General features: G+C 56.3%; 2 protein-coding genes and 1 long non-coding RNA gene across 11 annotated transcripts; 2 read left to right on the top strand and 1 right to left on the bottom strand.

Annotated features, from left to right (window-relative positions):
- Window positions 1-45: 45 nt before the first annotated feature.
- On the top strand, window positions 46-17747 carry FBXL19 (F-box and leucine rich repeat protein 19). Of its 9 annotated transcripts, none has more exons than XM_034670093.1 (11): window positions 46-439; window positions 1717-1917; window positions 3314-3457; window positions 3561-3647; window positions 3726-3959; window positions 4460-4621; window positions 5743-6254; window positions 12353-12516; window positions 12602-12763; window positions 16888-17106; window positions 17211-17747. In XM_034670093.1, exons 2-11 carry the CDS (start codon window positions 1741-1743, stop codon window positions 17387-17389), a joined length of 2040 nt encoding a protein of 679 aa, XP_034525984.1. In that variant the 5' UTR covers window positions 46-439; window positions 1717-1740; the 3' UTR covers window positions 17390-17747. The 9 variants fall into 9 exon arrangements, with proteins under 9 accessions (XP_034525984.1, XP_034525985.1, XP_034525986.1 ...); XM_034670094.1 differs by having other exon boundaries at window positions 4460-4492; window positions 17211-17746; XM_034670095.1 differs by having other exon boundaries at window positions 47-439; window positions 3741-3959; window positions 4460-4492; window positions 17211-17745.
- Window positions 6978-18873, bottom strand: LOC109490484. Its single transcript, XR_004628400.1, has 2 exons — window positions 18736-18873; window positions 6978-7469 (listed from the first exon to the last, which is right to left on the bottom strand). It is a non-coding gene; the product is annotated as an uncharacterized LOC109490484 (long non-coding RNA).
- ORAI3 (ORAI calcium release-activated calcium modulator 3) lies at window positions 18363-24275 on the top strand. Its single transcript, XM_002924758.4, has 2 exons — window positions 18363-19403; window positions 22781-24275. The coding sequence occupies exons 1-2, from the start codon at window positions 18417-18419 to the stop codon at window positions 23438-23440; spliced, it is 1647 nt and encodes a 548-aa protein (XP_002924804.4). The 5' UTR covers window positions 18363-18416; the 3' UTR covers window positions 23441-24275.
- Window positions 24276-26901: the final 2626 nt, after the last annotated feature.

Below are 26901 nucleotides of genomic sequence, written 5' to 3'. Positions count from 1 at the left end.
GGCCGTGGCCCCCTGGGCGGGGGGGGCGGGGAAGAGGCCAGTTAAAGGGCGGGGGGCGCGGGGGAGAGGCGGGGTGGGGGGAGGGGAGCTGTGACTCGGACCCCGGACTGAGTGGGGCCCGGGCAGAAGCTGAGCACCCTGCGCCCGAGGAGCCCCCGTTGGCCTGGGGGGGCTGAGGGACTGAGCCCCCCAGAGCAGGACCTCCCCCTGGAAGGGCCGCGCCGCAGCCCGTGGGAGGGCCTCGCCCCCGGCGCCCCCCATATCCACTCGCCGGTCCCGGCCTCCGCCGGAGGGAGGGGCCGAGCGCCCTCGGGGGGCCGTGGACCCCGGCGTTCTGAGCGTTCCGCGCCCCGCGCCGCCCGGCCCCCCCGCCGCCGATGGCCGCCGACCCGCCGGGAGCTGCCGAGAAGGGAGAGATGGCTCCCGGGACACGTGTGAGGTGGGTTCATGCGGCTCCTCCTCACCCCCAGACCTGGGCAGCTCCCACTCCCATTCATCCTGAGCCCGGCCTCTCTCTACCTTCCCCGCCCCCAGCCTCGCCCTCTCTTTGCTCCAAACTCCTCATCTCCAGCCCTCCTTCCTGTTACCTCTCAACCCTGGGGAACTGGCCTTCCTTCCTAGACCCTGCTTCCCCTTGCAGACCCCCATCCTCGCCTGCAGTCGCCGCCCTCCAGGCCCCTCCCCTGGAGCGCTGGAGGGCCCCTTCCCCCCATGGATGGGTCTGGAAGTCCCTGGAAAGGGGGAAGCTAGGGTAAGACTCTGGCCACGAAGAGACCCCTCCAGGCCTGCTGAGTCTGTATGGGATCTTGGAGGATCTGGTTTCCATGGGAAGGGGAGCCCAAGGGATTCTAGACAATCAGGGATGGAAAGTAGCCTAGGAAGCTTGGGGGTGGGGGAGAAGACATGTAGGACTGAGGCCATCCTGAGTTCTGTGGAGATGTCAGGGTGGATTCTAGAATCCCAGGGAATCTGGGAGATTGCCCAGGCTGACCTGAGAGATCCAAGAGGAGGGTGTCTTGGGACAGAGGGAGCTCTGTGGGGAGCAGAGCAGTTGAGATGTTGGGCAGAGGAGGGGCTCTGAAGCAGCATGGGGGGGGTGTCTCAGAGCCCTGGGGATGGGGGAGGGCAAGCATCCCATTGGATCTGTTGACAACGTATAGGTTTTGGGGCAAGAGAGATTGGTGGTAGTTGTGTGTGAGAGAAAGGAGGGAGGAAGAAAGGTCTAGAGCTTCTACCCAGGAATTTGTGGGTATCTTGGAGGTAAGTCTGGGGAATTGTAGTTTGGGGAATGCGTGGCGTGTAGTACGTTTGGATACCAGGGGAAGAGTTGGGGTCTCTCTAACTCCACAAGCAAGGAGCCCTGGCTTTCCAAGGAGCTTTGGTGTGGGGGTGTCAGTGCAGAGGCCCCAGTCCCTTCCTCCTCCCCGGCCTAGGCAAGGGGGTGCTGAGGAAGTGTTACAGGAAAGAGGAGTGAGGTCAGGAAGCCAGTTCTCAGACTCGTAGAGGAGCCAGGTGAGCCCTTTGGAGAGAGAGGCCTTGAGTAGAAGGAGTGGTGCCCCCCACCCCACTTCCAACCCGGGAGGGACGATGTCCTTGTTCCTTGTCTCCCGGGGTTGGAGAGCAAGCTCTGGCTGCCTAGGAATGGGGGAGCTGCCAGGAGTTTCCCAAGCCAGGGCCTCAGTGGGCCCACCTGACCCTGCCTCCATTCACCCACAGCCCTCGGCGTTGCTGACGCCCCCAATGTCGTCGAGCAGCCGGGGGCCGGGGGCCGGAGCGCGCCGACGCCGAACCCGCTGCCGCCGCTGCCGGGCCTGTGTGCGAACTGAGTGCGGGGACTGCCACTTCTGCCGAGACATGAAGAAGTTCGGGGGGCCCGGGCGCATGAAGCAGTCGTGCCTGCTCCGGCAGTGCACTGCCGTGAGTTCTGCCCCCAGCGCATCCGACACCCCTGGGGCTTTGGGTGGCCTTCCCCAGCTGGCCCAAGCGCCTTTCTGGGGTGACTGCTTCCTAGGATACACTGTAGAGTTGCTGTTCGTTCACGCGTTCATTCACTGTTTTGTTCAAACGTCCACCAGGCCCATTTTTGTTGCCAGTTCCAAGCTGGGGGCAATGATAGGGCACCCCGAATAATCTGACCCCGTGCTTATCTTCATGCTTTTCCGGCTTCAGGGGCACAGACTTTTAGGGAGCTCAGCCGCACTTGGACCCCTCCCTAGAGGAATCCGTGCACAGGGGCCCACTCCCAGAGCTGCCCCAAGCGAATAGGTCTTAGCCTTCTCTGGCCTCTTCCTCACCTGCCAGAGTGGTCTCGGGGTGGAAGCCAGGCTTACCCTTTGTGTGACCTTGAACAAACACTTTAAACCTCAACGTACCTTTCCTGTGAAACATTTCCTTTGCTGAGTCGTAAAGATTAAGCAATAGCATGGATGTGAGTGTGCCCAGCACACAGTAGGTATCGAGAACGTGAGTTTCTTTCTTTGAGCTCCCCCAGGGGGAGAACGTGGCCCTTCTCCAGCAGCCTTGAGGAGCCAGGGGCATCCTGCACCCCCTCCTGGAGGACCACCACCTCCTTTTTCCTCTAGCCCCTCTGTTGCCTTTTTACCCTACAGCCCCCCTTTTGTCTTTCTTTGTCCCCCAACCCTTGCCTCACTTTCCCATTCCTCCTTTCCCTGCCTCCTTTTTTCTTGGGCCTGTCTCCCAGCCTTCAGCATCCCTCAAATGACTCTGTATTACCCTGCCCCCCACCCAAAGTCAAGTTGTCTGAGGGCTGCTCTCGCCTAGGACCAGCCAGTTGCCTTTAGCGTTCCCAGGAGTTTTGCCAAAACCTGATTCATTGTAGGGTCCAGAGCAACCCTTGGGCTGCCCATTGTGCAAACTCAGAATCATCCCAAGCCGCAGCCGCATCCCCTGCAGCTCTGTCTTTCAACAGTATTGTCATACTTGCTATGATTTCTGTCCTTGCCCAAAGCCAGCTCCAGTTTCAGGGTCATGCACACAGACCCTGACTCCAGTTGAAACATTTGCAGCGGTGATAACAACTATGTATCCAGTGCCTCCCTGCATGATCTCATTCTTCCAGAGGTCCTGCAAAGGAAAAATGCCTAGCCCCATTTTACAGATGGAGAAACAGACATAAGGAGATTAAATCACCTGCTCAAGGTCATACTGCCAAAAAGGAACAAATTCAAGATTTGACCTAGTTTGACCCATGGGTTCTGAAGCTCATCCAGCAGCCGGCCAGGCTCCCCAGAAGGAAGGGTCTTACCCCTGTCGCTTGCTTCCGGGGTCCCTAATACTCCCTCTTCCCCAACAGCCCGTGCTCCCACACACAGCTGTGTGCCTCTTGTGTGGGGAGGCTGGGAAGGAGGACACAGTAGAGGGAGAGGAAGAGAAATTTGGTTTGAGCCTCATGGAGTGTACAATCTGCAATGAGATCGTCCACCCTGGCTGCCTGAAGGTGATGGCCCTGGGGGCCCTGGAGTCTGAAAGTGATGGCCCTGGGGAGCGCCGCCTCTGGGTTTACTGGCACTCTACATCCACTCCCTGCCCTCTGCCTACAGATGGGGAAGGCTGAGGGTGTCATCAATGCGGAGATCCCTAACTGCTGGGAGTGCCCTCGCTGCACCCAGGAAGGCCGGACCAGCAAGGTAGGGGTAGGGGCTGGGCTGGGTGCTGGGTTCTGCGTAGACAGTGGGTTGGGGAGCTGGAGAGAACCTCAACCCCAGCTTCCATCTCCCCAGGATACAGGTGAGGGACCAGGCCGCCGCAGGGCTGACAACGGCGAGGAGGGCGCCAGCCTGGGGAGTGGATGGAAGCTGACGGAGGAGCCGCCGCTTCCACCACCTCCACCCAGGCGCAAGGGCCCCTTACCTGCTGGGCCCCCCCCAGAGGACGTGCCTGGGCCCCCCAAAAGAAAGGAGAGGGAGGCAGGGAATGAGCCCCCCACCCCAAGGAAAAAGGTGAGCCAGGGAGCATGCTCATTAAGTCCAGCCCAAGGGATTCTGGGAGCGGTAGTCTAGTTCCTTTTGGGGGAGGGTGGGCCTGGGAGGCTGCGCTCTGTGGGTTCCCCAAGGGGTTGTTGGGGGATGTAGTTCAGGAAATGTTGGGCGGGGGAGGGTGGAGCATGCTCGGTGGGGAAGAGAGGTGCAGGTGAGCGGCAAGTGGCACTAGGCAGGGAAGCTTTGGGAGCTTCAGGTAGGAGGGAGAGAGCGGGCTCAAATTAGCTGCTACAGAGGAGGAAGGAGGGGCTGGAAAGGGCCTGAGGGGGAAGAAAGAGAAGAGGAGAGCATGCTCAGTGAGCCAAGACACTGGTTGGAAGGTGAGCATGCTCAGAGTTCTTCCTGAGATGGGGGCTTCTGGGATTTGTAGTCTAAGAATCGAGCATGGATCTTAGTTCTGTGGACAATGAGGGGCTAATGGGGTCTCTCCCTTTCCCCGTATTTCCCTCTTGCTCTGGTAGGTGAAAGGAGGCCGAGAGAGGCACCTGAAGAAGGTGGGTGGAGATGCCTGCCTCCTCCGAGGATCGGACCCAGGCGGCCCCGGCCTTCTGCCCCCCAGGGTTCTGAATCCAAGCCAGGCTTTCTCGTCCTGCCACCCTGGGCTCCCTCCCGAGAACTGGGAGGTGTGCCGGGGACCTCCTCCCTCCCCCTCCCACCTTTCCTTGCCCCACCCTCCACCCTGGAGACAGAGATCTGTCCCTTCCTGCTCACCTTGTCCTGCCCCTGCCCCATTTGGCCACAATGGGCATCTGGACCCCTGGGAAGAGTGGAGGGGGAGAGGTGGGTTGGGGCCAGGCCACAGGACTTTCCAGGAACCCTTGGGGTGTCATCTGACCCATTTGCGTCATCTTTCCAAACCTTAAAGGGAAAAGAACTGAGTTCAAATCCCTGCCCACTGACTCCCTGTGTGGTCTTGGCAACTTGTCAGCTGCTCTGAGCCTCGGTTCCTCATCTGTGAAGGAGATGATACTACCTACCTTATCCACCCATCCCACAGAACTGTTTACATCTAATGAAAGTAAATGAGATTTGTGAACTGTGATATGTACTTAGATTTGAGGAAGATGAGGCCCAGAGAGGTTGAAAGACTTGCCCAAGGTCACACCACAAAGCTAGAATTCAGATGTCACTTTGCACTGACACATGAATGTAAGGGTCGGCCTGACTGTGTTCAAATCCTGCTTCTGCCATTTGTCAGTCTGTAACCTCGGGCAAGTCACTTCGTCTCTCTGAGCCTCAGTTTCCTCGAGTGTAAGAAAAGTGGCCCAGGTTGCCACTCCGTTGGACCACTGTGAGGATGTGAGTCCGTGAGTATGAGGTGCTCTGTCCCTCTCACATCGTTGAATAGACACTTGGAATCATCTAATCCAGCGTTTCGTGTTGTAGCTGATGAGGCCGGGGCTTCCCAAGGTCACACAGAGAGTTAGAGAGTTGGTAGCCAAGCCGATACTCAAAACGACATCTCTAACCTTTCTCCATATTGCATTGGCTTTGGAAACTCATAAGCTATTGAAACCCATGAGGCTTCTAATTTTCTGAATCAGTGCCTTCACGTGACAGATAAGGAGACTGAGGTCCAGAGAGGGACCTGATGTGGCTGAGGCCTCACATCGTTCAGGGGCAGAGCCATGGCTGGAACTCAGGACCGTCTCTGGGGCTGCTCATGCCCTGCTGAGTCCTCAGGGCAGGGAGGTGGGAAAGTGCACGTCAGGCCCTAGAACAGCCTCCCCCCGTCTCCTTGCAGAAACCAAAGCCGCCTTTGGCCTCGGCCGAGGGCCCGGCAGCACCATCCCCGTCGCCGCAGAGGGAGAAGCTGGAGCGTTTCAAGCGCATGTGCCAGCTGCTGGAGCGGGTGCCTGACACCTCCTCGTCGTCCTCGGACTCAGATTCCGACTCTGACTCTTCAGGCACATCGCTGAGTGAGGATGAGGCCCCTGGCGAGGCCCGGAATGGGCGACGGCCAGCCCGGGGCAGCTCGGGCGAGAAGGAGAACCGCGGGGGGCGGCGGGCTGTGCGCCCTGGCAGTGGGGGGCCCCTCCTCAGCTGGCCCCTGGGCCCCGCCCCACCGCCCCGGCCCCCACAGCTGGAGAGGCATGTGGTGCGGCCCCCACCTCGAAGCCCTGAGCCCGACACGCTGCCTTTGGCTGCTGGATCCGACCACCCCCTGCCCCGTGCCGCCTGGCTTCGTGTCTTCCAGCACCTCGGGCCCCGAGAGCTGTGCATTTGCATGCGAGTCTGCAGGACTTGGAGCCGCTGGTGAGTGGCCTGGATGGGCCTGGGTTCTCACTTGCCGTATGACCTGCAGCAGCAGGTTGTGACCTCTCTGGGTCCTGCTCTTAGCTTGATAATACTCCTGCAGTACATACGTTTTCTAGTCTGGTAACTTCCATATCTGCTGCGTGCAAGCTCCTTGCCATTGTTAGAGCTCATTTAACTCTCATAACAACTCTGTGAGAGTGGGTACCATATTATTTCCTTTTACAGATGAAGCTGAGGTCAGGGGTGTGGAGAGGAGGTAGTAGGACCAGGAATTTGAACCCAGGCCCCATGGCTCCAGAATCTTTTCTCCTAATAACCATCATTCACGAGTGTTTATGCAGCAAGCAGAGTGCTACGTGCTGTAGTGCATCCCCCGATTTGCTATGCGCGGTCCTTTTTCTGAGGACAGTCTCACTAGAGGTCCCATTTACACGTAAGGGGTGGCCCCTGCTCTCTCCGAGGCAGTCATACTTCAGCCTCCTGACTCCCCTTGGCCCTGCTTCATGCCCCAGAGCCGCCCCCAGCTCCCTCTGCCTGTCCTACCCTCCCCACCCCCCGCATCTCCCCACTGCTTCCTGAGCCTTGTCTATTCAGAAATGTCGGTCATCTTCCCGAGCTCCTGGTCTTCCTCTTCACTCCTGCCCCCGACAGAATCCTCCCCCAGTCCCCTCAGACTCCCACAGCACCCTGTTCCCCTCGCAGAGCACACGGAGGCCTTCCGCACATTGACAAGCCTTCACTCCTTTATTCACGGTCAAGTTCACATCGCTGGGTAGAGTGGGGCGGACACTGTGTCTGTTTTATCTGCACGTTCCCAGCGTGGGCCGGGGGCAGTGGAGGTGCCCACGAAGATTTTCATTAACTGAGTACTTTCAGCCTCATTCCCAGGCCTTACTGCTTAGCGGGCATCCTGGTGGGCACGTGGCAAACTGTGGGCTGACTTGTTCCTTGCAATCGCAGCACTGTGGGAGAATGAGGGACCCCTGAAGTCACAGCGCAAGCTGGTGGCCGGACTCGGGCACCCCTCCTTTTCCCTGGGACTCTGGGGCACTGGTTGACACCTGTGGTCTCTGGGGAGGCTGGAGAGCTGAGAGGGTGGGAGTGCAGGCTCCGGAGACAGGTTGCTTGTGGTTGAGTCTTACTCTTCCCGTGATAAGCTGACGGCCGCTGGGCTCGTTTCTTAACTTCTCTGTGCCTCAGTTTCTTCTTCATCTGGTAAGCCAGGAGAACCAAAGTGTTTACTTCGTAGCGTTTTTGGGAGCTAATAGACATAAAGAACCGAGGACAGTACCCAGGAGATAGAAACTCCTCAGTGCCCTAACTATAGCCAGTATTATTCACTCAGTTACAAATACTGCACAGACTTTGTATCCTCAGAACATGGGCCTGGGCCCTTGAAGAGCTTCCAGTCAGCCTGCAACATAGAAGCAAAGAGAGCAGCTGCTGGGGATCACCACCCCCCCCCCACGTACCTAGTGATTGAGGATATGTTTGCCGAGGCCTTCTCAAGGCCAGCTCTGTGCTTGGCACATGGGGTCCAGGCCCGAAGAGGACTTCATTTCTACAAGGAGAAACTTGTGACCGGAAGTGGACAGAGCAGAGAGGCTGGACGGCACAGGGATTTCCAGCTTGGGCCCTGGAGTCCGCCACCCATGGGTGTCATTGGCTGTGACTGCTGTCCTGCCTGAGTGTTTGGCCGTGGGTGGAGCTATACCTTAAAAAGGCCTGTTTTCTTATCTGTAGTCTGGGGTTCATACTGATACCTTGTGGGGATTCAGTGACGTTCTTGCCAAGCCCTTAGCACAGTACCTGAAAGGTACTAGACACTCAAAAAAATGGTGGGTTTTGATCAGGACAAGGGTAGGGCGGAGCAGAGGTATGGTGGGACCAGTCAGGCGGCTCTGTCAGGCCTAGGCACTGAAGTAGGGGTGGGAGGGGTCGAGAGGAGGGACTTGAGCTGAGAATTTTTTAAGAAGCAGAAGGCCTTGTGTGTGATAACTAAATGGCAGTGAGAGCCTAGGGTGACGACTCTTCGGCTGAGTTTCTGGCCCACAAGCCGGGGAGGGCGGCAGTGCCGCTCCCCAGGGTCGGGACTACCAGAGGTGGGGCAGGTGCCGGGAGAGCGAAGTGCTCGGATGGGACACGTTTGGTCCAAAAGGCCTGTGGGCCAGTCAGGAGCTGGCAGGACAGCAGATGGATATACAGGTCCACGCTCGGAAGATCCAGGTTTGGAAGTTTTCCCCCTACAGGTAGCAGCTTCCAGAAGGAGGGCAGAAGACAGAATGTCAGGATCTGTGAGTTAGAGCAGCCAGAGACATGAGGAGATGGTGGAAGTGTCCTGCAGGAGAGAGATTGAGGAAGGAGTGAATAGTGTAGGATGTTGGCAAGAGGTCGCGGGAGACCAAGGACCAGAAGTGGCAGCTGGATTTGCTACATGAGGCCTGGTGTCCTTGGCTGTGCTACATGGGAGTAGGGACCAAAGCCAGGTCACGTGGGGTTGAAGACATCAGCTCCAAGGCAGGGACTTGGTCTGTTCGTTGCTGTGTCCCTAGTTTCTAAGATGGCGCCCGGCATACAGTAGATTCTAAGACAATACTGGATGGATGGATGGATGGATGGATGGAAGGAAGGAAGGAAGGAAGGAAGTGAGGAAATCAGGATGGTGTGTGGAAAGAGGTAGTGAGGGTGGAGACGGAGAGAAATTTGTAGGTGGGAGAGCAGGAAGTTGCAGGTTTTCCTGTCTGGTGGCTTTTATCTCCTCTTGGAACCGGGAGGCAAAGTGAATGTACCAAGAGTGAGGGGAGGGGAGCAGGCGGAGGAAGCATGGCGGAGTTGTTGAGGTGCCAAAAAGAGGGTTGGAACTTTGGAGGACATGGGCAGAGAGGCTGGCAAGGAAGGGACTGGACCCCGAGGTCAAGGACGGTTGGGGCTGGGAATAAAGGCCTGGAGATGGGTGGATAGGACAGTGGTGGCATCAGGGAGCCCAGGAGGTCGTGAGTTCCTGCCAGACACCACTGGGGCTGGTGCCTCTGCATCCCCAAAGGGCCTCTGCAAGACAGAGGGTTAGGACCAGAATTTCAGATTCGGGAGGTGGGCTTAATAGGGGGCTGGCTCTGTCAGGGCGGCTGGAGTCTAGGGAAAAGTAAACTGGGTTAGGGAACTTGGACATCAAGCCCTGATGCCCCTGGAGGAGGGCAGGCCGTGCCCCTTAACAATTCTTCCTGTCCCTCAACTTAGCGTCGTTCCGTAGCTTAGAAAGGACCCATCCATGGTTCCCTGCTGCCCTCATAGTGAACTCCCACAGCCCTGTTGGATGTTTGCACATGTACGGTCCCTCAGTGACTGCACTAAACAACAGTCCCGCCTGGCACTGCGGTCTACCTCGGTGCGGCGTGCCCACCTCTGCAGCGTCTCCCCCTGCCTCTTCCTCAGATACGGCTCAGGCTTTCAGTCCAGACCGGCTTGGGGTAAAGCCTGGCTCTGCTGCCACTTAGTGGCTGTGGGACCTTGAGCAAGTTTCTCAACCTCTCTGGGCCTCATTTTCCTTAACTCTAAAAAGGAGGTTGTAGTAACAGTATTTACTTCCTAGGGCTGTTGTGAGTTAACTGCGTAATGCACAGACCAGTACCAGGCACATAGTAAACCCTTGATGAACACTAGGTATTGATGTCGTCGTCATCCCCATCTTCCTCATTAATTAGGGGAGATGATGGCTTGCCCTTTGTTCCTGCTGCCTGAGTTTCCCCGAGTGTTCTGTTTTCTCTCTGTCCCAGGCCTGGATGCTGGTGCTTCCCCATCTGGAACATCTACCCTTTTGGGAGGCTCCCTGTCCAGTGCTCTCACTGACTCTTACTATATCCCTTGCTGCTTCAGTTACCGTGGACCGGCTGTGTTTTCCCCATTTCCTGACAGCCCAGCAGAGGTTGGACACTTAGGATCTGTAGGGCCCTGAGCGATTGTTGGCTGCCACGCTAAGGTTTAAACCCAGTGTCCTGGTCATTCGAGGGCAAAGGAACCAATTAGTTCAAGCCAAGAAAAGTCATGGGAGACTTCCTGGAAGAGGAGACACTGGGGCTGAGCGTTGAAAGCTCTGGGTTGGTTGGCGTTTCGGGCAGAAGCACAACATGTACCAGTATATGTTGGCACCAGGCAGCATTGTATGTCTATCGGCGGGCAGGTGGTTTGGTGTGGCTGTTGTGGAGTACGATACAGAAGCAGGTGGGGGCCAGTGTGTGCCCCCAGGGGAAAGGGTTCCTTTCTAGCCATGGAAGATACAAGGGCTTCTGGGTGATTGTGGCAGTGGAGCTGAGGCTCAGGACCGGGTGGGAGTGGGCAGGATTTCACCGAGTGGAAAGAGAAAAGGGGCAGAAGCTGTGTTGAGGGTAGGTTGGGTTTTTTCCTTTTTTGTTTTATCATTGGAAAGATTTGTGAGTGGTTATTGGTTGAGTGGAAGGAACCAGGAGAGGGAGAGGCTAGAATGGGGTGGGGGGAGCGGTAGGTGGGACCGAGAAGTGGAGGTGTTTGGACTGTAGCTGTAGTGTGTGTGCCCCCAGTAATTCCCTCAAATGTCAGACGGGGCTCTGCGGAGAACCCCTGGTAGCTTCAAGTGGCACAAAACCATGGCTTAATCCTTCTATTAGTTTTGAAAAGGAAGTCTCTCCATTGGGTGCTATTGTGTCTTTAACACTTCTCTAATACTTATCTCCCTGTTGAACAAAAATAGTCTTCAGGTAGTAGCCTAAAGCCACAGCGATGCCTGCCCAGGGTTTAACAGCCCCCCGTGGTTTTTATTGTACGTATTTCTAAGGTTAACATTTTTATGTGAAGCAATACTGGTTTTAAGTGCAAGGAGGGGATGGATTGGAAGATAAATTCATGTTCTGAGAGAAGGGGCTAACAACTAACTGGAGTTGGTAACTGCTGCTCCAGCCCAGGGCTTCTGGAAGGGCAAGCCCTCAGAATGGGGGGTGGGAGGGAGGGGAGACACAGCTTCCTGGGCCTTCCCCACCCCCACTGCCTCTGACCCCGTCCGTCTAGCCCAGTGGGAATTTCCTGACATGTTTTTGAGAACTGGAAGAGAGTTTTCAGACTGAGTCTCGAGGAACTTTGTGGTGTGCCACGAAATGTTCACAGATGACCTTGGGAGAGGAGGGGAAGGGTTCCTTGGTAAAATACATTTGGGAAGCCCTTCTCTGGTTCACTGCATGTTGGACCCATCAGGGCTGTCAGGGATCAGGAAAGCTGTCTGACTTCTATGTAGGCCTCATTCGCCTTTGAAACTTTGATTCCTGGGCCCCACCATGCCTTCCATAAACACCAAGCGGATAAACGGAAAGCTGTAGATGACATGTGCTGTGGGGCAGTGCTCGGTGGAAGCTTCAGGGACTTCACGCCGGCCTCACACCATTCATTCATGCAACGGATGTGCAACAGATAACCCCTGGCACAGTGCTGGGTGCTGGCACTACCGAAGGGGAAATGCCGTCCTGCCCTGGTAGGGCCTGCATTCTAGTCGAGGGACGCAGTAATCCGAGACAGGAGGTAACAGGGCCATGAGTCGAGCCTTGGGCAGCTGGCCATCAGAATGGGGCAGATGTGGCTCAAAGGCGGAGATGAAGAGAGGAGATGAGATGTTCCCACGAGTCACCATAACTTAGCCAGGGAGAACTCCAGAAGCACAAGGTGGGGGTGGTGGGGGCTGCTGACAGATCCCTTTGGTGTTACATCAAATACAATGTGTCGGGTGCTTTTGTCTTTAGCAGAATGCTTTATAAGCTGTAAGGTCTACAAACTGTAATGACCTCATTTGATCTCACGGGAGCCTTGTGGGGCAGGCTGAGTCGGGATCATTATCGTTTTACAAGTGGAGCGTCTGAGGCTCAGGGAGAGGGATGGACCTGCCTGGGGTCTCGCATCCAGTTAGCGATAAAACTGCGCCCCAAACCCAGGGCTCTTGGCCTGAGGCTGGGGTACTTCCTGCCACCCCTGCTGTCTTTGTGGGCCAGGACAGGAGCTGTGGCGAATGAGCTCTGAAGTAGGGAGTTTCTCAGGTTCCCTAAGAGCTGAGGGCTCTGTCTCCCTCTTGTGGCTCTTAGGTGCTATGACAAGCGTCTGTGGCCTCGAATGGACCTGAGCCGGCGAAAGTCACTGACCCCACCCATGCTCAGTGGTGTGGTTCGTCGCCAGCCCCGAGCCCTGGACCTCAGCTGGACAGGTGTCTCCAAGAAGCAGCTCATGTGGCTTCTGAACCGTCTGCAAGGTAGGGCGGGATGGCGAGGTAGGCCAGGGTGAAGAGGGAGACAGTCCTGGGATGGAGCACCAACTTCCTGACGTCCCCCGCCCAGGCCTGCAGGAGCTGGTGCTCTCCGGCTGCTCCTGGCTCTCTGTCTCTGCCCTGGGCTCAGCCCCACTGCCGGCCCTGCGGCTCCTGGACCTCCGCTGGATTGAGGATGTTAAAGACTCCCAGCTCCGCGAGCTGCTCTTGCCTCCACCAGACACCAAACCAGGTGTGGCGTCTTTTGGCTCATGTGTAGAATGGGTTGGGCAGGGGGAAGGGGGGAGGCATGAGGCCTCCAGATCTCTTCCGACTCATGCTGGATATTAAGAGATTTGAAGAAAGGGCAGAACACAGAGTTTGGTTAGGGGGCCTTGCTTGGCCACGGTTCATTCGTTGACTTACCTGCTGGGCATTGGGCCCTGTGATAGAAGCTTTGAGGGAAGAGGGGCGAAGGGGAGGTAGCCCCTGCCCTCCCGAGGGGAGACAGTTACGTGATGAAACACAGTATAGGACAGGAGAATGGCATAAGAATTCAGAAAGAAGCCGGGGGCATGGCCGATGGCAGGTAGGAGCGAAGTCCCTGGGTGTGGTGGGCGCTGGAGAGCCGCCTCCAAAGGGAGCGGCAACAATGGCCATGGAAGAATGCAGGCCCAGGATGGCCCGTCACTCACTCCCCCTCGTCAAGGGGAGCCAGACACGTGGATGTTCCTGCGAAATCGCCTTGATTTTTAAATGATGGCAGTTAATTTAACATTCTTTTAAAATTCAGACCAGTACAGGTATGGCTGAGCAATAGATTTGGCCCCTGTGCCCCCTTGCCCTACGGTGAAAGCATAAGGGTTTTCCTGAGGGAATGGAGCAGAAAGAGGGAGCTGGTTGACTCGGAAGGTTGCACGGGGTGGCGGTATCCTCTCGCAAGTCAGGCCAGCTACCTCTTCACCCTGGGTCAGGCCCAGGTGCCCTGTCAGGTGAAGACAGCTTTTCCTATTGAACACATATTCCGGCCTTGGCTCTGGAGACCTCAACCCCAGTCCCTACCCTGCTAGAACCCCAGTAATGCAGAAGAGAGAGAATCAGAAATAGGTTACAGGGTGATACAGCTGAGGCTGTGGTTGGGCGTGGGGAGCAGTGAGAAGAGGTGCTATTTGAAGTGAGTCCTGAAGGGACTCAGTCCCAGGGAGTGTGGGCCAGGAATCAGCTCTTTGGTAGGGTATGAGGCCCATACTGGCAGAGGGGAATGCTGGGAGCAGAGGCCGGTCACAACGGAGGTATGGATTAGGAGCCCTGAGGCCTGGGGGTTCCTTGTCTAGCCAGGAGATGGGATGGGGTGGGATGCTCACAACAGCTTCTCTGGCCCCTGCTGATGCCAGGGGAACCATCCAAAAGGGCAGATCTGTCCATGTCACCCCTGTGCTCTAAACTTTCTCATAATCCTCCAGTGGTCTTTGGATAAAGACTAATACTTTGTCACTAAAGCCTGGCACGGTCTGGCTCCCACTGACCTATGCCATCCCCACATTATTTCAGCCTCTTCAGTGTCCTTGCCAAGGTTCCCTCCAGCCCTCAGGCCTTTGCTTAGTCTTCTTTGTCTAGAGTGCTGTATCCCCCTTTGTCTGATTAACACCTAATCATCCTTCAGGCCTCAGCATAAATGCCACTTCCTCCTAGAAGCCCTCCATGATATGATCCTTCCCCCCACTGAGATCAGGGTTCTTTTAGAGATTTGAGAGCAGTTCCCTCCCAGCTGTCACTGCATGGTTGTGAAGTGATTTGATGAAAACCATTTTTCTCTCCCTGAGTTCTAAGCTCTGGGGGGGCAGGGGCTGTGCTCACCCCAGAGCCTTGCTTTCACAGCGCACTTTTCAGTTCCCTTCTTCCCACTCCGCCCCCTGTCATGGCAGCCTTGGAAGGAGGTAGAGAAGCATCTAGGATTCTTCTTACTATTTGGACAAGGCACTAGAGGCTCAGAGGGGTTGACTGACTGCTCCGAGACACACAGGCAGAGCTAGACCCGAGAACTTCCCCGTTGCCCACTCTCACTGGAGTTGAACTGAGCCAGGACAATTTGGGTGGGCGTGAAGGTGGGCATTGGGAACTGTGGAGTCCATGAGGTGAGAAAGTGCTGGTTGGCAGGCCCCAGTGGCCTCAGGAGCTTGCAAAGATGAGCCTTCCAGGCCCTTAAGACCTGTTGTAGTGTTGGGACTCCACCCACCTTTCTTATCTTGGCTTCCTGGCTCTATGCGGCATTCGTCGAGCAAAACTTAAAGTTCTATTTCCTTATTTTTGTCCCTGCTGCTCTCTGCCTGGCCTGCTCTTGTCTCACTCCTCACGTTCAAATCCTTGAAAGCCCAGCTTACATGCTGCCACCTCAGGGAGACCTCTTCCCCTGGCCCAAGCCAGACGTGACCTGTCTTTCCCCTGCTTCCCTCTAATGGCTTTTAGCTGTGGCCCAAGACTGAGGGCATCTGTAGATGGAGCCCCTTCCCAGGCTCTCAGCCCCTCAAAGGAAAAAGCGAGGCAGAATTCAGAGTTTGCCAAGTCAAGTGTCCACACAGGTGGCCTGGCAGGTGACAGAAGGGGTGGGCTTGGTGAATGACTTTAGGGAGTAGCACCTTGCAACCCAGTTCCCAGCTAGTCCTTTTCAGGTGAAAGGGATAGCCCAGTAGTGCCAGATCTTAGAATTTTTTAAAGAAAAGCTCTATCTAAATTTTTTTTGTGAAAACATCTTTTTGGTAGCATTCGTCGTTAAGAAAAATTTCAGCGCAATGCAGATTCCGTAACACATTTGTGTAGGCTCGTTTTCATGAGTTTGCGATACCGGATCTGGTTTATCTATGGGCTAGGCCGGTGCCTCGGAGGCAGATAGCGTTGTGGTATGTTTGGTCTGGCACCCGCTTACTTCAGTCATGTGACTGCGGACAGATTGCTTTCATGATTTGAGCTCAGAGTTTTCATCTGTAAGCAGGACTGATAATCACACAGCTGTGGTTGTTAGAGCTCGGTCCAGACCAGCAGCATCCCCATTACCGGAGAACTTGGTGGAAAAATGAACTCTGAGGCCGTTCCTTTGGTTCCCTAACCTCTAGTAGTGGGTCCAGTGACCATTTTAGGCAGCTCTCCAGGGCATGCAAAGAGCCCCTGGCCTGGGGCAGGCTGCCAGTTGGCCCCCTTAGCTGGTGCCTGGCCCACACTGAGTGCTCAATTAATGGTGGCTGGTGTACCATAGGCACTTAGTTTAAAAAACATAGGGGTACCTGTGTGGCTCAGTCGGTTAACTGTTTGGCTCTTGATTTCGACTCAGGTCATGACCTCAGGGTGCTGAGAAGGAACCGGGCTCCCTGCTGGGCGTGGAACCTGCTTAAGATTTTGTCTCTCCCTCTGCCCCTCCCTGCTCTTCTCAAAACCCAAAATGCAGGAATGTGGTCTATACAATAAAAGCAAAGCAGGCCGCATGTTTTGGGTGTAGAGATGAGGGACTTGAGTTCTTCCCTGGAGGTGAGGGAAGAAGCAGTCTCTAAGCTCAGGGGCACCTGCCAGGCATAGGATTGAACATAGGTTCAGTGGTTCATGGGCAGAATCTCAGAGCATGGGAAGGGGAGTTAGGAACAGAGACGGGGATGAGACCTTATAGGAACTGGAATGTTCTAACCAAGGAGGTGCCCTCAGCGTTTTTAGTAGAGGAGGGATGGTGCCCCACTGTGTTTTTGAGCACAGCTCTCTTTGGATGCCAGGAAGGAGAGGAGAGACTGGACTGGGTGAGGAGACTGGGGCAGGTGTTCATGCAAGAGTAGTGTTGTCCCAGGGGGGTGCCCAGGGAATGGAGAGAAAGGAATCTAGCTGGTGATGTTACTAATGGAAGGAGAGGGAAGTAGGAGGGGAGCCTGGGGTGGCAGTTCCATTAGGGAAGGCATTTGTCGGATGAGTGAATATATACTGAGCACCGATATCCCAATTGCTAAGGATAGAGCAAGAACAAGACAAAAATTCTTGCTTTCGTGAAACTTACATTCTAGTGGGAAGAGAGAAAAAAAATAGGTCACATGGTGAGAAAAGGGGGGACAGTAATGGCAGGCAAGGGGTAGGAGTATGTGGAATGTTACTGTATCAAATGGAGTAATCATGGAAGGTCTCACGGAGGAGGTGATGTGAGCAGTGGACAGATTAGATGAGGTCAGGTTGTGCAGGTGTCTGGGAGAAGAGCCAGCCACGTAGAGAACACAGGTGGAGGTTCTGTTATTGTGGAAGCGGGTCTGGGGGCTGGTGAGGAACAGGAGTGTGGAGACAGCTGGTCTGGGGGCCTAGGGGCAGGCCCAGGAGTGGCCAGGAGTGCTGACCTCTTAACTGCCTGCCCAGGGCAAACAGAGAGCCGTGGGCGGCTGCAGGGGGTAGCGGAGCTGCGCCTGGCGGGCCTGGAGCTGACGGACGCCTCCCTGCGGCTCCTGCTGCGCCATGCACCCCAGCTGAGTGCCCTGGACCTGAGCCACTGCGCCCACGTCGGGGACCCCAGCGTCCACCTCCTCACGGCCCCCACTTCTCCCCTCCGCGAGACCTTGGTGCACCTCAATCTTGCAGGTAAGCATCCTGTCTGTCCATCCTGCTGGTGTGTTGCTCCCCGGGGCCAGTGCCCACCCCATACTCACCGTCCTGGTCTCCGCTGCCACTGCCTCCCCCCCCAGGTTGCCACCGCCTCACGGACCACTGCCTCCCGCTGTTCCGCCGCTGCCCTCGCCTCCGCCGCCTAGACCTGCGCTCCTGCCGCCAGCTCTCACCTGAAGCTTGTGCCCGGCTGGCAGCCGCTGGGCCCCCCGGCCCCTTCCGCTGCCCAGAGGAGAAGCTCCTTCTCAAGGACAGCTAGTTGGGTGCCCCCCACCCTCCCCCAGGACTCATCAGGAGCCTGGACCTCGGGCCTTCATTTTATCCCTGCCAGGAGGCCAGGTTACCCACCTCATGACTTGGGATTCCTGCCCAGGGACTCGAGCCAGCCTCCCCCCTCTCTACCCCCTGCACTGATATCTCTGGGGGTCTCTCCTTCCCATCCCCTCTCCCTTCCACCTGCTTCATTGTCCATCCCCTGGGGGGTGTGGGTCAGAGGTACAGGGGGGTGCTGAGCCAAAGGGATGGTGGGAGGGGGGGTAAGGTGCAAGTTTGAGGGAGGGAAATTGGGGAAAGGGTATCTGCGCACAGGATACTGGGAGCCAGGGGGCTGGGGGAGGTGGAGAATGGGAAAAAAAAAAAAAAAAAAAAAAAAGACCACCAAGGGTTCAGGGAACAAAGACCAGATACTTGGAGTTGGGGGGTGGGGGTGGGGCCAAAAAGGGAAACCGGAGGAGCAATTGGGGATCCACGTGTCAGAGATGGGGGGGGACTCGGGGAACCAGGGGAAAGCCAGGGCTGAGTGAGGGGTGGGGGCGAAGAGCAGGTGTGGGGGCAGTAGTACCCCCTCAGGGGGTCACACCCCTCTCCTTACTCCCTCCCCAGATTTCAGTTCCTTCCCCCCCCTAAACCTGACTCCTTGAACGTCACTGACAATGGCAGCTATTGGGAGGAGTGGGGGCCGCGGGCCTACCCGCTGTTCAGCGTGGCCCAGGGGAGTGGTGAGGGGTACCCCAGCCCCCTACCTGCCTCCCCGCACAATACTTGAACATTCATCTGTACTGAAGTGTTACTTGAACCGGGGAGGAGTTGGGGCCAGGTCCCGCCCCTCAGCCTAGGCCTCCCGGGGAGCCGGGTTGTACCATGTAGGGGAGGGGGGATCTATCCACATACCTCAGGTAATAGGGAGGTGCGAGGGTGGGGGGAGGGACGGGGCGGACCAAAGGCCGGAGGGGAGGGGTTCTGGGTATCGCGAAAGGCTTGAGGATGGGGCCGCTTGGGGGAGGGGGATGAGGCAGCCCGGCGGGGGCAAATGGGGGTCCCAGCCGGGCTGGGCCCCTGGGCCCCAGGTCTGTACAATACGGTTTGCTATAAAACTCAAAATCTTCCAGCCAGGGCCGCCGCGTTCTTGTGTGTCTCTTCGGCGTTGGGTTGGGGGAAGAGCTGGGACAGTCGGCGTGCTCATCCTTGGGGCCTCCCGGAGAAGGGGGCTGTTTGGATGGATCCGGGGGTCCTTAGGACCTCCCAGGCTTTTCGGAACTGACGACGCCGGACCCCCTGCGGTCCCCACAGGTGGATGGGTTCACCTTCCCCCAGCTTACTACTTACGGGGAGGGGTTTGGAGATCTGGGCATCTAGGGGGTGTCCAAGTGTGCCGAATTGTCCAGGGCTCGGGAACTCCCAGTCCCAGGCTGGGGCTCGGGCGCCTGGGTGATAGGTACCCTGGGGTCGCGAGGTCCCTCGGGCTCTCTGCCGACAGGCTCCCCCCACCCGGCTCCACCCCATCATGTGGCCGCTCCGGCTCCGCCTCCGCCCCAGTTCCGGTTTCGGCCTCTGCTAGCTTGCTCCGGCCCCTAGGGCTCCCGGCAGACGTCCGCCTGTCCCGCTCCACCCGGGCTCCTCTTCCTGGGCGCCCGCCGCCGGCATCCCCGCTCGCCCCGCCGGGGGATGGGGCCTTCCGCCGGCCTGGACCCGCCCTCGTGGGGCCCTCGGGGCGACTCGGGCCCCCCGTAACCGTTCCCCGCCGGCCCAGTGCTGCGGCCCCCAGGATGAAGGGCGGCGAGGGGGACGCGGGAGAACAGGCCCCTCTGAACCCGGAGGCCGAGAGCCCCGCGGGCTCGGCCACGTACCGAGAGTTCGTGCACCGCGGCTACCTGGACCTCATGGGGGCCAGTCAGCACTCGCTGCGGGCGCTCAGCTGGCGCCGCCTCTACCTCAGCCGGGCCAAGCTCAAAGCCTCCAGCCGCACGTCTGCCCTGCTCTCGGGCTTCGCCATGGTGAGGGGAGGGCAGGGGCGCACCGGGTGGGGGTGAGGCTCCATGGGGGCATGGGGTCGTGGGAGAAGCAAACGGGTGCCCGAGGGCGATGGGACAGAGGAAAGGGAAAGAAGGGTTTTTAAGAGGTAAAGGAGTACAAACAAGGTCCTAAGGTTTGTTCCATTTTATGGGTGTGTGTGTGTGTGTGTGTGTGTGTGTGTGTGTGTGTGTGTGTGTAAACAGACTCCTAGCATAAACTGGACCATAGGAGTATAAAGCCCCAACGGTGTCATGAGCGGAGACAAATCACTAAGGGGGCTACATATCCAAGGGTGGAGCAGAGAGGTCCGGAAGGAGCATGGTCCCAGGCAGGAGTCATGACCAGGTTCCCATGAGAGGTTCAAAGGCAAATCAGAGCGGGGGGAGGGGGGGCAATATACACAGGACTGGGGGAGTCAAAATAAACTGGATGCAGTGGTCCCCTAACGGAAGGCGGGCCTGTCCCCAGGAAGGTGACCAGTCCCTAGCAGTCACAGAGAGTGCCGGTGTCACCCAGGACAGCCTTGAGCAGAGAGGATGCCCCTGAGGAAGCTGCTGGGGGAAGAAGGTGATGAGGAAGCTGATCCATGATTGCTCAGCTGATACACTGCAGCTGCGGGAAGATGCTATCAGCTAACGGTCTGGCGGAGGCCTGGTAGGAAATGGGACTGAAGGAGTCCCAGGGTCAGGAAGAGTCAGCAGACACAAACCCTGCCTCCTCTGGGCCTGTGGCCAGCTGTGTGACCCTGGACAGGCATCCAACTGCTCGAGGGCCAGTGGGAAACTGTGAGATCAGAGGGTGTGCCCTCTGTAGCCTGCAAGTACCCGCCCCAGGACGAGCTGATTCTTGTCAAACTCTAGATCCCAGCGTATCAGAGCAAGACACACATCAGAGATGGCTCGGACTACCCGTTTATTGGGCAGGCATAGAAACCAAGGCCCAGAATGGACCACTGCCTCTGCCAAGAATGAACTAGGACCCCTGGATCCCTGAACTGTTGTTAGTCTGGGGTTTCTCCACCATCATGATAGAAAGGAGAAAGCAAGCTGGAGGGGGGCCTTCATAGGAATGTATGGAGATGGGATGGACGGGGTCACAGCACTAGGTGATTTGGGTTAGTCTCTGCCCTGTTCTTTACCAAAGCCTCTGTATTTGAATGATGAGAGGAAAAGTCTATCCCTAGGGGTCATCCAAGGTCTATGGTTTTCTATGTGGGGGCCCAGGATCCATAGGCCAGCCCACTTTTCCTGATGCGGGGTCAGCTAGGGACAGGGAGGTGGCTCCCTTTCACCTGTACGGACTGCAGAGGGAAGGAAGTGACTTCATGGACCTAGCTGAGGGAGGTCCCCACCCCCCATCCATCTCATGGTCCAGCCTGTTCCCAAGGGGACAATCCAGCCTGCTGCTGGACTTGCATGTTGCTGGGGTGACAGCTTAAACGCCAGGACCTTCTCTGCAGGATCGAAAGGCCAGATGAGTAGGTTCTGGGGGCAGGACTGGCCCCAGTCCTGCCAGGGGAGAGCAAGGCTGGGTCAGGCTCTGGGAGAAACCAGGCCTAGACCTGGCCCAGATCTCTGTAGAAAACCGCTAACCCTCTCCATGGCCCAATTTCCCAAAATACTTAGCCTTGTCTTCCTACCACCACCCTCCAGGCTCTGTATCTTCTTTCTTCCCCCAGCCCTAGAGCAGTCTAATGGTTCCTGCAAGAACCAGGCATGGGGAAAGATCCAGATTCTGGTATCTGGGTAACCTGGGTTAGAATAACATTATACAAATTGTATGGCCCTGTCATGTAGTACCAGGTAATATATCCCAGTATCCCATGTCATGCAGTACCAGCTTTTATGTGTATCACATTTATTATTCTATGAAGTAGTTACCACTGCTGTGGCCATTTTACAGATGAGAAAACAGGATCAGAGATGTTAAGACACCTGTCCAAGATCCCACAGCAATAAGTGGCAGTTTGAACTTAGATAGTCTGGCTCTGGAATCCAAATGTATACATCCCTAGAACAGGGTCATCAACGCAAATGTTTGCAAAGGACAGGCAGGTATTATGGGCGCCAAGTTGGCTGAGTGGGGACTGTGGCTATCAGGAGACCCCATGACCTGTCCAAAGGGAGCAGTCATGACTCAACTCTAGCTGATAGTTGACCTGTAGGAATGTGGGTCTGGCGTAACCAGATCTTCCAAATTTTCAAGAGGATCTGGAAATAGGGATATTTATAGAAAATCTCTTGAGTTTTAAAAGTGCAACCTAGTTCCTTAAAAAACACACTGTATGAGCCAAGCAAAACATGGGCGCAAAGTTGGCTTGGGTTCATGGTAGACCAGTTTGCAAACTCTGGCCTTGGACTTCAGTGTTCTTAAGAGCCTTGTTCTCCCTGGGCAGGACTGGAGTCAGTCCTGCCCCCGGAACCTGTTAACAGTGCTAAGAACACTAATAGTAACACTAGTATTAATAACAGTTAATAACACTAATAATAACAAACACCTAGCACTTACTGTTAGTGCTTGGTGTACATTATCTCATTTAATTTTACAACAACCCTGTAAGGCAAGTAGGTGCCATTATCGATCCCCACTTTCCAGATGAGGAAATTGAGGCATAGAACTAAGTCACTTGCTCAAGATTCCACAGCTTGGAGAGCCGAGAGTGAACCCAGAGGGCCCAGCTCCGGAATCTGCTTTTTTTTTTTTTTTTAAAGATTTTATTTATTTATTTGACAGAGAGAGAGACAGCCAGTGAAAGAGGGAACACAAGCAGGGGGAGTATAAGAGGGAGAAGCAGGCTCCCAGCAGAGGAGCCCGATGCAGGGCTCGATCCCAGGACTCCGGGATCAAGCCCTGAGCCGAAGGCAGACGCTCAACAACTGAGCCACCCAGGTGCCCCCCCCTTTTTAAGATTTTATTTATTTATTAGAGAGAGAGTGTGTGTGTGTATGCGGAAGGAGAGGGAGAAGCAGACCCCCGCTGAGCAGGGAGCCCGAAGTGGGTATGGATCCCAGGACCCTGGGATCACGACCTGAGCTGAAGGCAGACACTTAGCCAACTGAGCCACCCAGGCATCCCCAGAATCTGCTTTTCTAACCCCCAGAACAAGGTAAGATTTTCAGAAATGTGTCATCCGATGTGTCAGCTGTCTCGATAGCCAGGTGCTGAAACCAAAGCCAGAAGAGCACAGAGCCTTACCAAGGTGCCCGGTTCATTCACTCAACAGAGACTAAGCACCTTCTTCCTGCCAGGCACCGTTCTAGGCCCTAGGGATATGCTGATGATGCACGCCAACAGGCAAAACGACCCTCTACAGCCAGAGAGGCTGTGGGCGCTCACACCAGCTCCTCTGTCCCCGCAGGTGGCCATGGTGGAGGTACAGCTGGAGAGCGACCACGAGTACCCGCCGGGCCTGCTGGTGGCCTTCAGTGCCTGCACGACCGTGCTAGTAGCTGTGCACCTCTTTGCACTCATGGTCTCCACGTGTCTGCTGCCCCACATAGAAGCCGTTAGCAACATCCACAACCTCAACTCTGTCCACCAGTCGCCACACCAGCGACTCCACCGCTACGTGGAGCTGGCCTGGGGCTTCTCCACTGCCTTGGGCACCTTCCTCTTCCTCGCTGAAGTTGTCCTGGTGGGCTGGGTCAAGTTTATGCCCATTGGGACGCCCTTGGGCACACCAGCCCCTGTGGTACCTGCCTCCCAGGTGCCTGGGACTCTCTTACCGCTGACCACCTCCCTTAGTCCAGCTTCCAAGCCGTCCTCTCCTTCCATAACTCCGTCACAGACTGAGCCATCCGAGGCCTGCCCACCTCGGCAGGCGTGTGTGGCCGGAGGGGCCCGCGGACCAGGCTGGCAAGCAGCCATGGCCTCCACGGCAATCATGGTACCGGTGGGGCTTGTGTTTGTGGCCTTTGCCCTGCATTTCTACCGCTCCTTGGTGGCTCACAAGACCGACCGCCACAAGCAGGAGCTGGAGGAGCTGAGTCGCCTGCAGGGGGAGCTGCAGGCCGTGTGAGGCTGATGGTAGCCACCGATGCAAACACTGCCTCCCTCCGGTCTGCGAGAGGACCCAGGTCCACAGACCGCATGCCCTGCCCCTGCCTGGAGCCACTTCTTGTGGCCACTCTCAGGTAGAGACCAGATTCCTGCCTTCAGGGTCCTTTGGGCTGGGCCTTGGGGCAGCTTCCACATTCCCAGGGATTCTCCCTGTTAATCTGTCCCGGTTTGTCTACTCTACATCCGGGCTGGGAGGAGCAAGGGGGGAAGTAGAAGGTCTCCAGTCCAAGGATCATGGTAGGTAGAGGGGAGGCAGGGAGACCCTAGTCAGACCTTTGGTGCTGACCCATAGCCACTTACCCTTGTACAGGGTGTGGAGGTCAGTAGGTTACACAGCCACCCAGCTGCCTCAGAAGGCAGTCAACCGTTGCTTTATTTTTGTAGTATCTACTTTATGGTTGGCATTTGGGGGAAGCTTCTCCCCATCTCCAGATTTTGATGGGTTCCACATTCTTGCTTTAGTTGCTGTAGAGAAGGATTTGGGTGGTTCTACCACAGACGTAGGTCCAGCCTTTCCTAGGAGGAGCCTCCCTATTTTTGGAGGTTCAAGTGCCTGCCCCACTGCCCTAGACCCACACTTAAGCTTCTATGTCTGGTTCTCACTCTCCTGGACCAGGGCTGGAGATCTTTGGAGACTAAGGGCCTGTGTGCCCAACCTGACTCCCGAGCAAGGGTTGTGGGGGTGAGAAGGTTTTAAGGGAGAAGTTCCAGTCGCTAGCCCTTGGAATACAGAGCTGTTCTGACACTGAGTTTTTGATGCACCTTGTTTTGTATAATAAAATGTGTTTCACAGATGTCCCTGTGGCTTTGAATGGGGTGAAGGGGAGGCCTCCTTGGGATCAGGTGACTTACCTTTTTTTTGTTTTTTTAAAGATTTTATTTACTAGAGGGGGCACCTGGGTGGTTCAGTCGTTAAGCATCTGCCTTTGGCTCAGGTCATGGTCCCAGGGTCATGGGATCAAGCCCCACATCGGGCTCCCTGTTCAGGGGGAAGCCTGCTTCTCCCTCTCCCACTCCCCCTGCTTGGGTTCCCTCTCTCGCTGTGTCTCTCTCTGTCAAACAAAATCTTAAAAAAAAAAATTTTTTTATTTATTAGAGAATGCAAATAGAGAGGGAAAAGCAGACCCCCCACTGAGCAGGGAGACTGACATGAGGCTCCATCCCAGGACTGGGATCATGACCTGAGCTAAAGGCGGATGCTTAACCGAGTTGCCCAGGTGCCCCCAGGTGACTTATTCCTAAGAGCCAGGTGTAAGCAGGTATACCTGGGGGTGGAGAAAGACTGGTTCCAGATATGACCCCTTTCTGGTGCTGACGGGGGCCAGTAGCTCCTGATTTGGAGACTGAGTTATTCCAAGGCTAAACATTTTTGCACTTTTGTTCCTGAGCCCAGAGTCTCCATCTCTTCCACTGTGGATTTACAGTAAGTTTCTTTGGTGTAACTTTCTTGAGTTGCTACTACATACTTAAAGCTAGGTAATCTTATTTAACTTTCACAACCACCTCAAGAGACAAGTCTTTATCATTTGCATTTCGGAGATAAGGAAACAAGCCTGAGAAAGCGGAGGATCTTGCCCAAAGCCAATGAAAACGGACTACCTTTACCATAGCATGTGGAATCTCTGACTGATATAAGAAGCCAATACCTTTCCACTGAGACAAGAGAAAGGAATCTGCTCTTATCACCCATGCGTTCATGTAAATTCTTTTTAGACTGATTTTCTTCAAATTTTTAAGGGGTTCTAATCCTCTCATCTATTCTTACCGCGTGAGACCTCGGTCAAGTCCGTCTTTTCTCTTTTCCTATTACTTAGAATTGTGAATTTGCATGAACCAGGCCTGCCTTTCCTGCACTGTTCCCACGCCTACAACAGTCCTGCGTGACAGGAATTAACATCTTTTCAGAGGAAGAATCTTAAGTTTAGAGAGGTCAGTGGCTTGCCCAAGGTCACACAGCGAGGGACTAACGTAGGTGGAAATGTCTGAAAGCTAGGGCATCCTCAGCTCAAGCCGCGGCGCCTCTTGGGAGTGCCGTTACCCAGAAACCAAGATGCTCTGCGTCCCTGCAAAAGACAAGGATGCCCAGCCTCGGTGACCTCAGCGCCTGGGCTGGTGCTGCCCTCGAGCGGCGGCACCACGTAACTTAGGGGTCCCCCCAGCTGAAAACGGCGGGCACTGGGACCATGATGCTTGGAGAATCGACCAGCCCATCTCCAGTACGTACCAGTTTATTTTTCACAATACCTGTTCTAGGGCCTTTAGGCCCCACAAGTCTTACAACATTACTTTGAGGCAGCCTCTGACTTAATCACGAATGGTGGGTCGAGTATAGGTAAAATGCGGCACTTTCCGCAGGCCTCAGTCTCCCAATCTGTCAAATGGGCACCTTAAACAGCTAGAAGCCCAAGGGGGATAGCGACAGGAAAACCTTCCTGTCATTATGTGCAACGCCAGGCAAACGGCCTGAGTCACCACTGTTGGTTGTATTTTTCCACCTCCCGGGCGCCCCTCCCAGCCCGCAAGGTTTCGGTGGGTCCTACAGGAAGCGCCCCCGCTACGCCGGGCTTTACACGCCCTGGCCACGCCCTCTGCGCGCGGTGCCTTGGCCCCGCCCACAGGAGGGTCCGCAGATTCGCTAGGCCGGCTCTTCCTCAGAATTGCTTGGGCCTCTCTATACTCGGCCGAAAATTCTCATCGTACTCCGAGAGCAGCTTTGGGCCGTAGCCATTTCCCTGGGGTCGGAATTGAGCATCCCCTAAGCTGTACTACTAAGAAAGATCCAGAAAAAGTGGCCAACTCTGAGAACGGGGCTTAGCTAACCAGGCATTATTTTCTTGACTCCACCAAGGCGGGTGAAGGGAGGCGACAGTGAGGCCAGGACCTGTGGCGAATCTGCAGCCTTTTAGGTCTTTGCCCGCGCGAGGAAGAAGCAGGAAAGAGGAGCGAAGGAGCGCGCATCCCGTCCACCGATTCGCCCCGCCCGCCTGACGAATCTGCGCCTATTCAACGCGCCACTCAAATCTCCCCAGCTCTGGCTGGCCTCCTCCCCTCCGCCCCGCCCCCTTTTCCTCAGGGATTAGTCGCTGCTTCCGTCGCCGCCGATTCGTCAAGGACCCCAGGCCAAAGCAGCTGGATAGTCGTGGTGAAGCCCACTCTCCGGGGAATGCGGCCAATCTCCAGGCTCCCTGGGCCGCACCTCTCGAGCCTTAAAGGGCGCCGGCCGAGGGGAAGCCGCTTTCCTCGGCCCCGCGGATCTCCTGGCGGCACCCGTGGCGAAAGTGCGAATGTAGACGCTGTGCCCGCTGGGCCTCGCGCAGGTGGCGGTGGTGTTTGGTGCGCGCGCCGGGGAGGTGGTGGTGGGGGGGCGCCGCCGCCGCCACCGCTGCGGGGCCGGGTCTCGCGCTGCCGCCGCCGCCGCCG

The sequence above is a fragment of the Ailuropoda melanoleuca genome, chromosome 10 (genome assembly GCF_002007445.2).
Source record: "Ailuropoda melanoleuca isolate Jingjing chromosome 10, ASM200744v2, whole genome shotgun sequence".
Classification (NCBI taxonomy): domain Eukaryota; kingdom Metazoa; phylum Chordata; class Mammalia; order Carnivora; family Ursidae; genus Ailuropoda; species Ailuropoda melanoleuca.
This window is presented reverse-complemented; position numbering and strand designations above follow the sequence as displayed.

What these genes read in the sequence shown, in the direction of transcription:
- ORAI3 (XM_002924758.4), top strand. Translation starts at nt 18,417, where the DNA reads ATGAGGCAGCCCGGCGGGGGCAAATGGGGGTCCCAGCCGGGCTGGGCC. An exon ending in TGCTCTCGGGCTTCGCCATG is followed by an intron (nt 19,404 to 22,780) that starts GTGAGGGGAGGG and finishes CTGTCCCCGCAG; the next exon opens with GTGGCCATGGTGGAGGTACA.
- FBXL19 (XM_034670093.1), top strand. Translation starts at nt 1,741, where the DNA reads ATGTCGTCGAGCAGCCGGGGGCCGGGGGCCGGAGCGCGCCGACGCCGA. An exon ending in AGGAAGGCCGGACCAGCAAG is followed by an intron (nt 3,648 to 3,725) that starts GTAGGGGTAGGG and finishes CCTCAACCCCAG; the next exon opens with CTTCCATCTCCCCAGGATAC. An exon ending in GCTTCTGAACCGTCTGCAAG is followed by an intron (nt 12,517 to 12,601) that starts GTAGGGCGGGAT and finishes TCCCCCGCCCAG; the next exon opens with GCCTGCAGGAGCTGGTGCTC.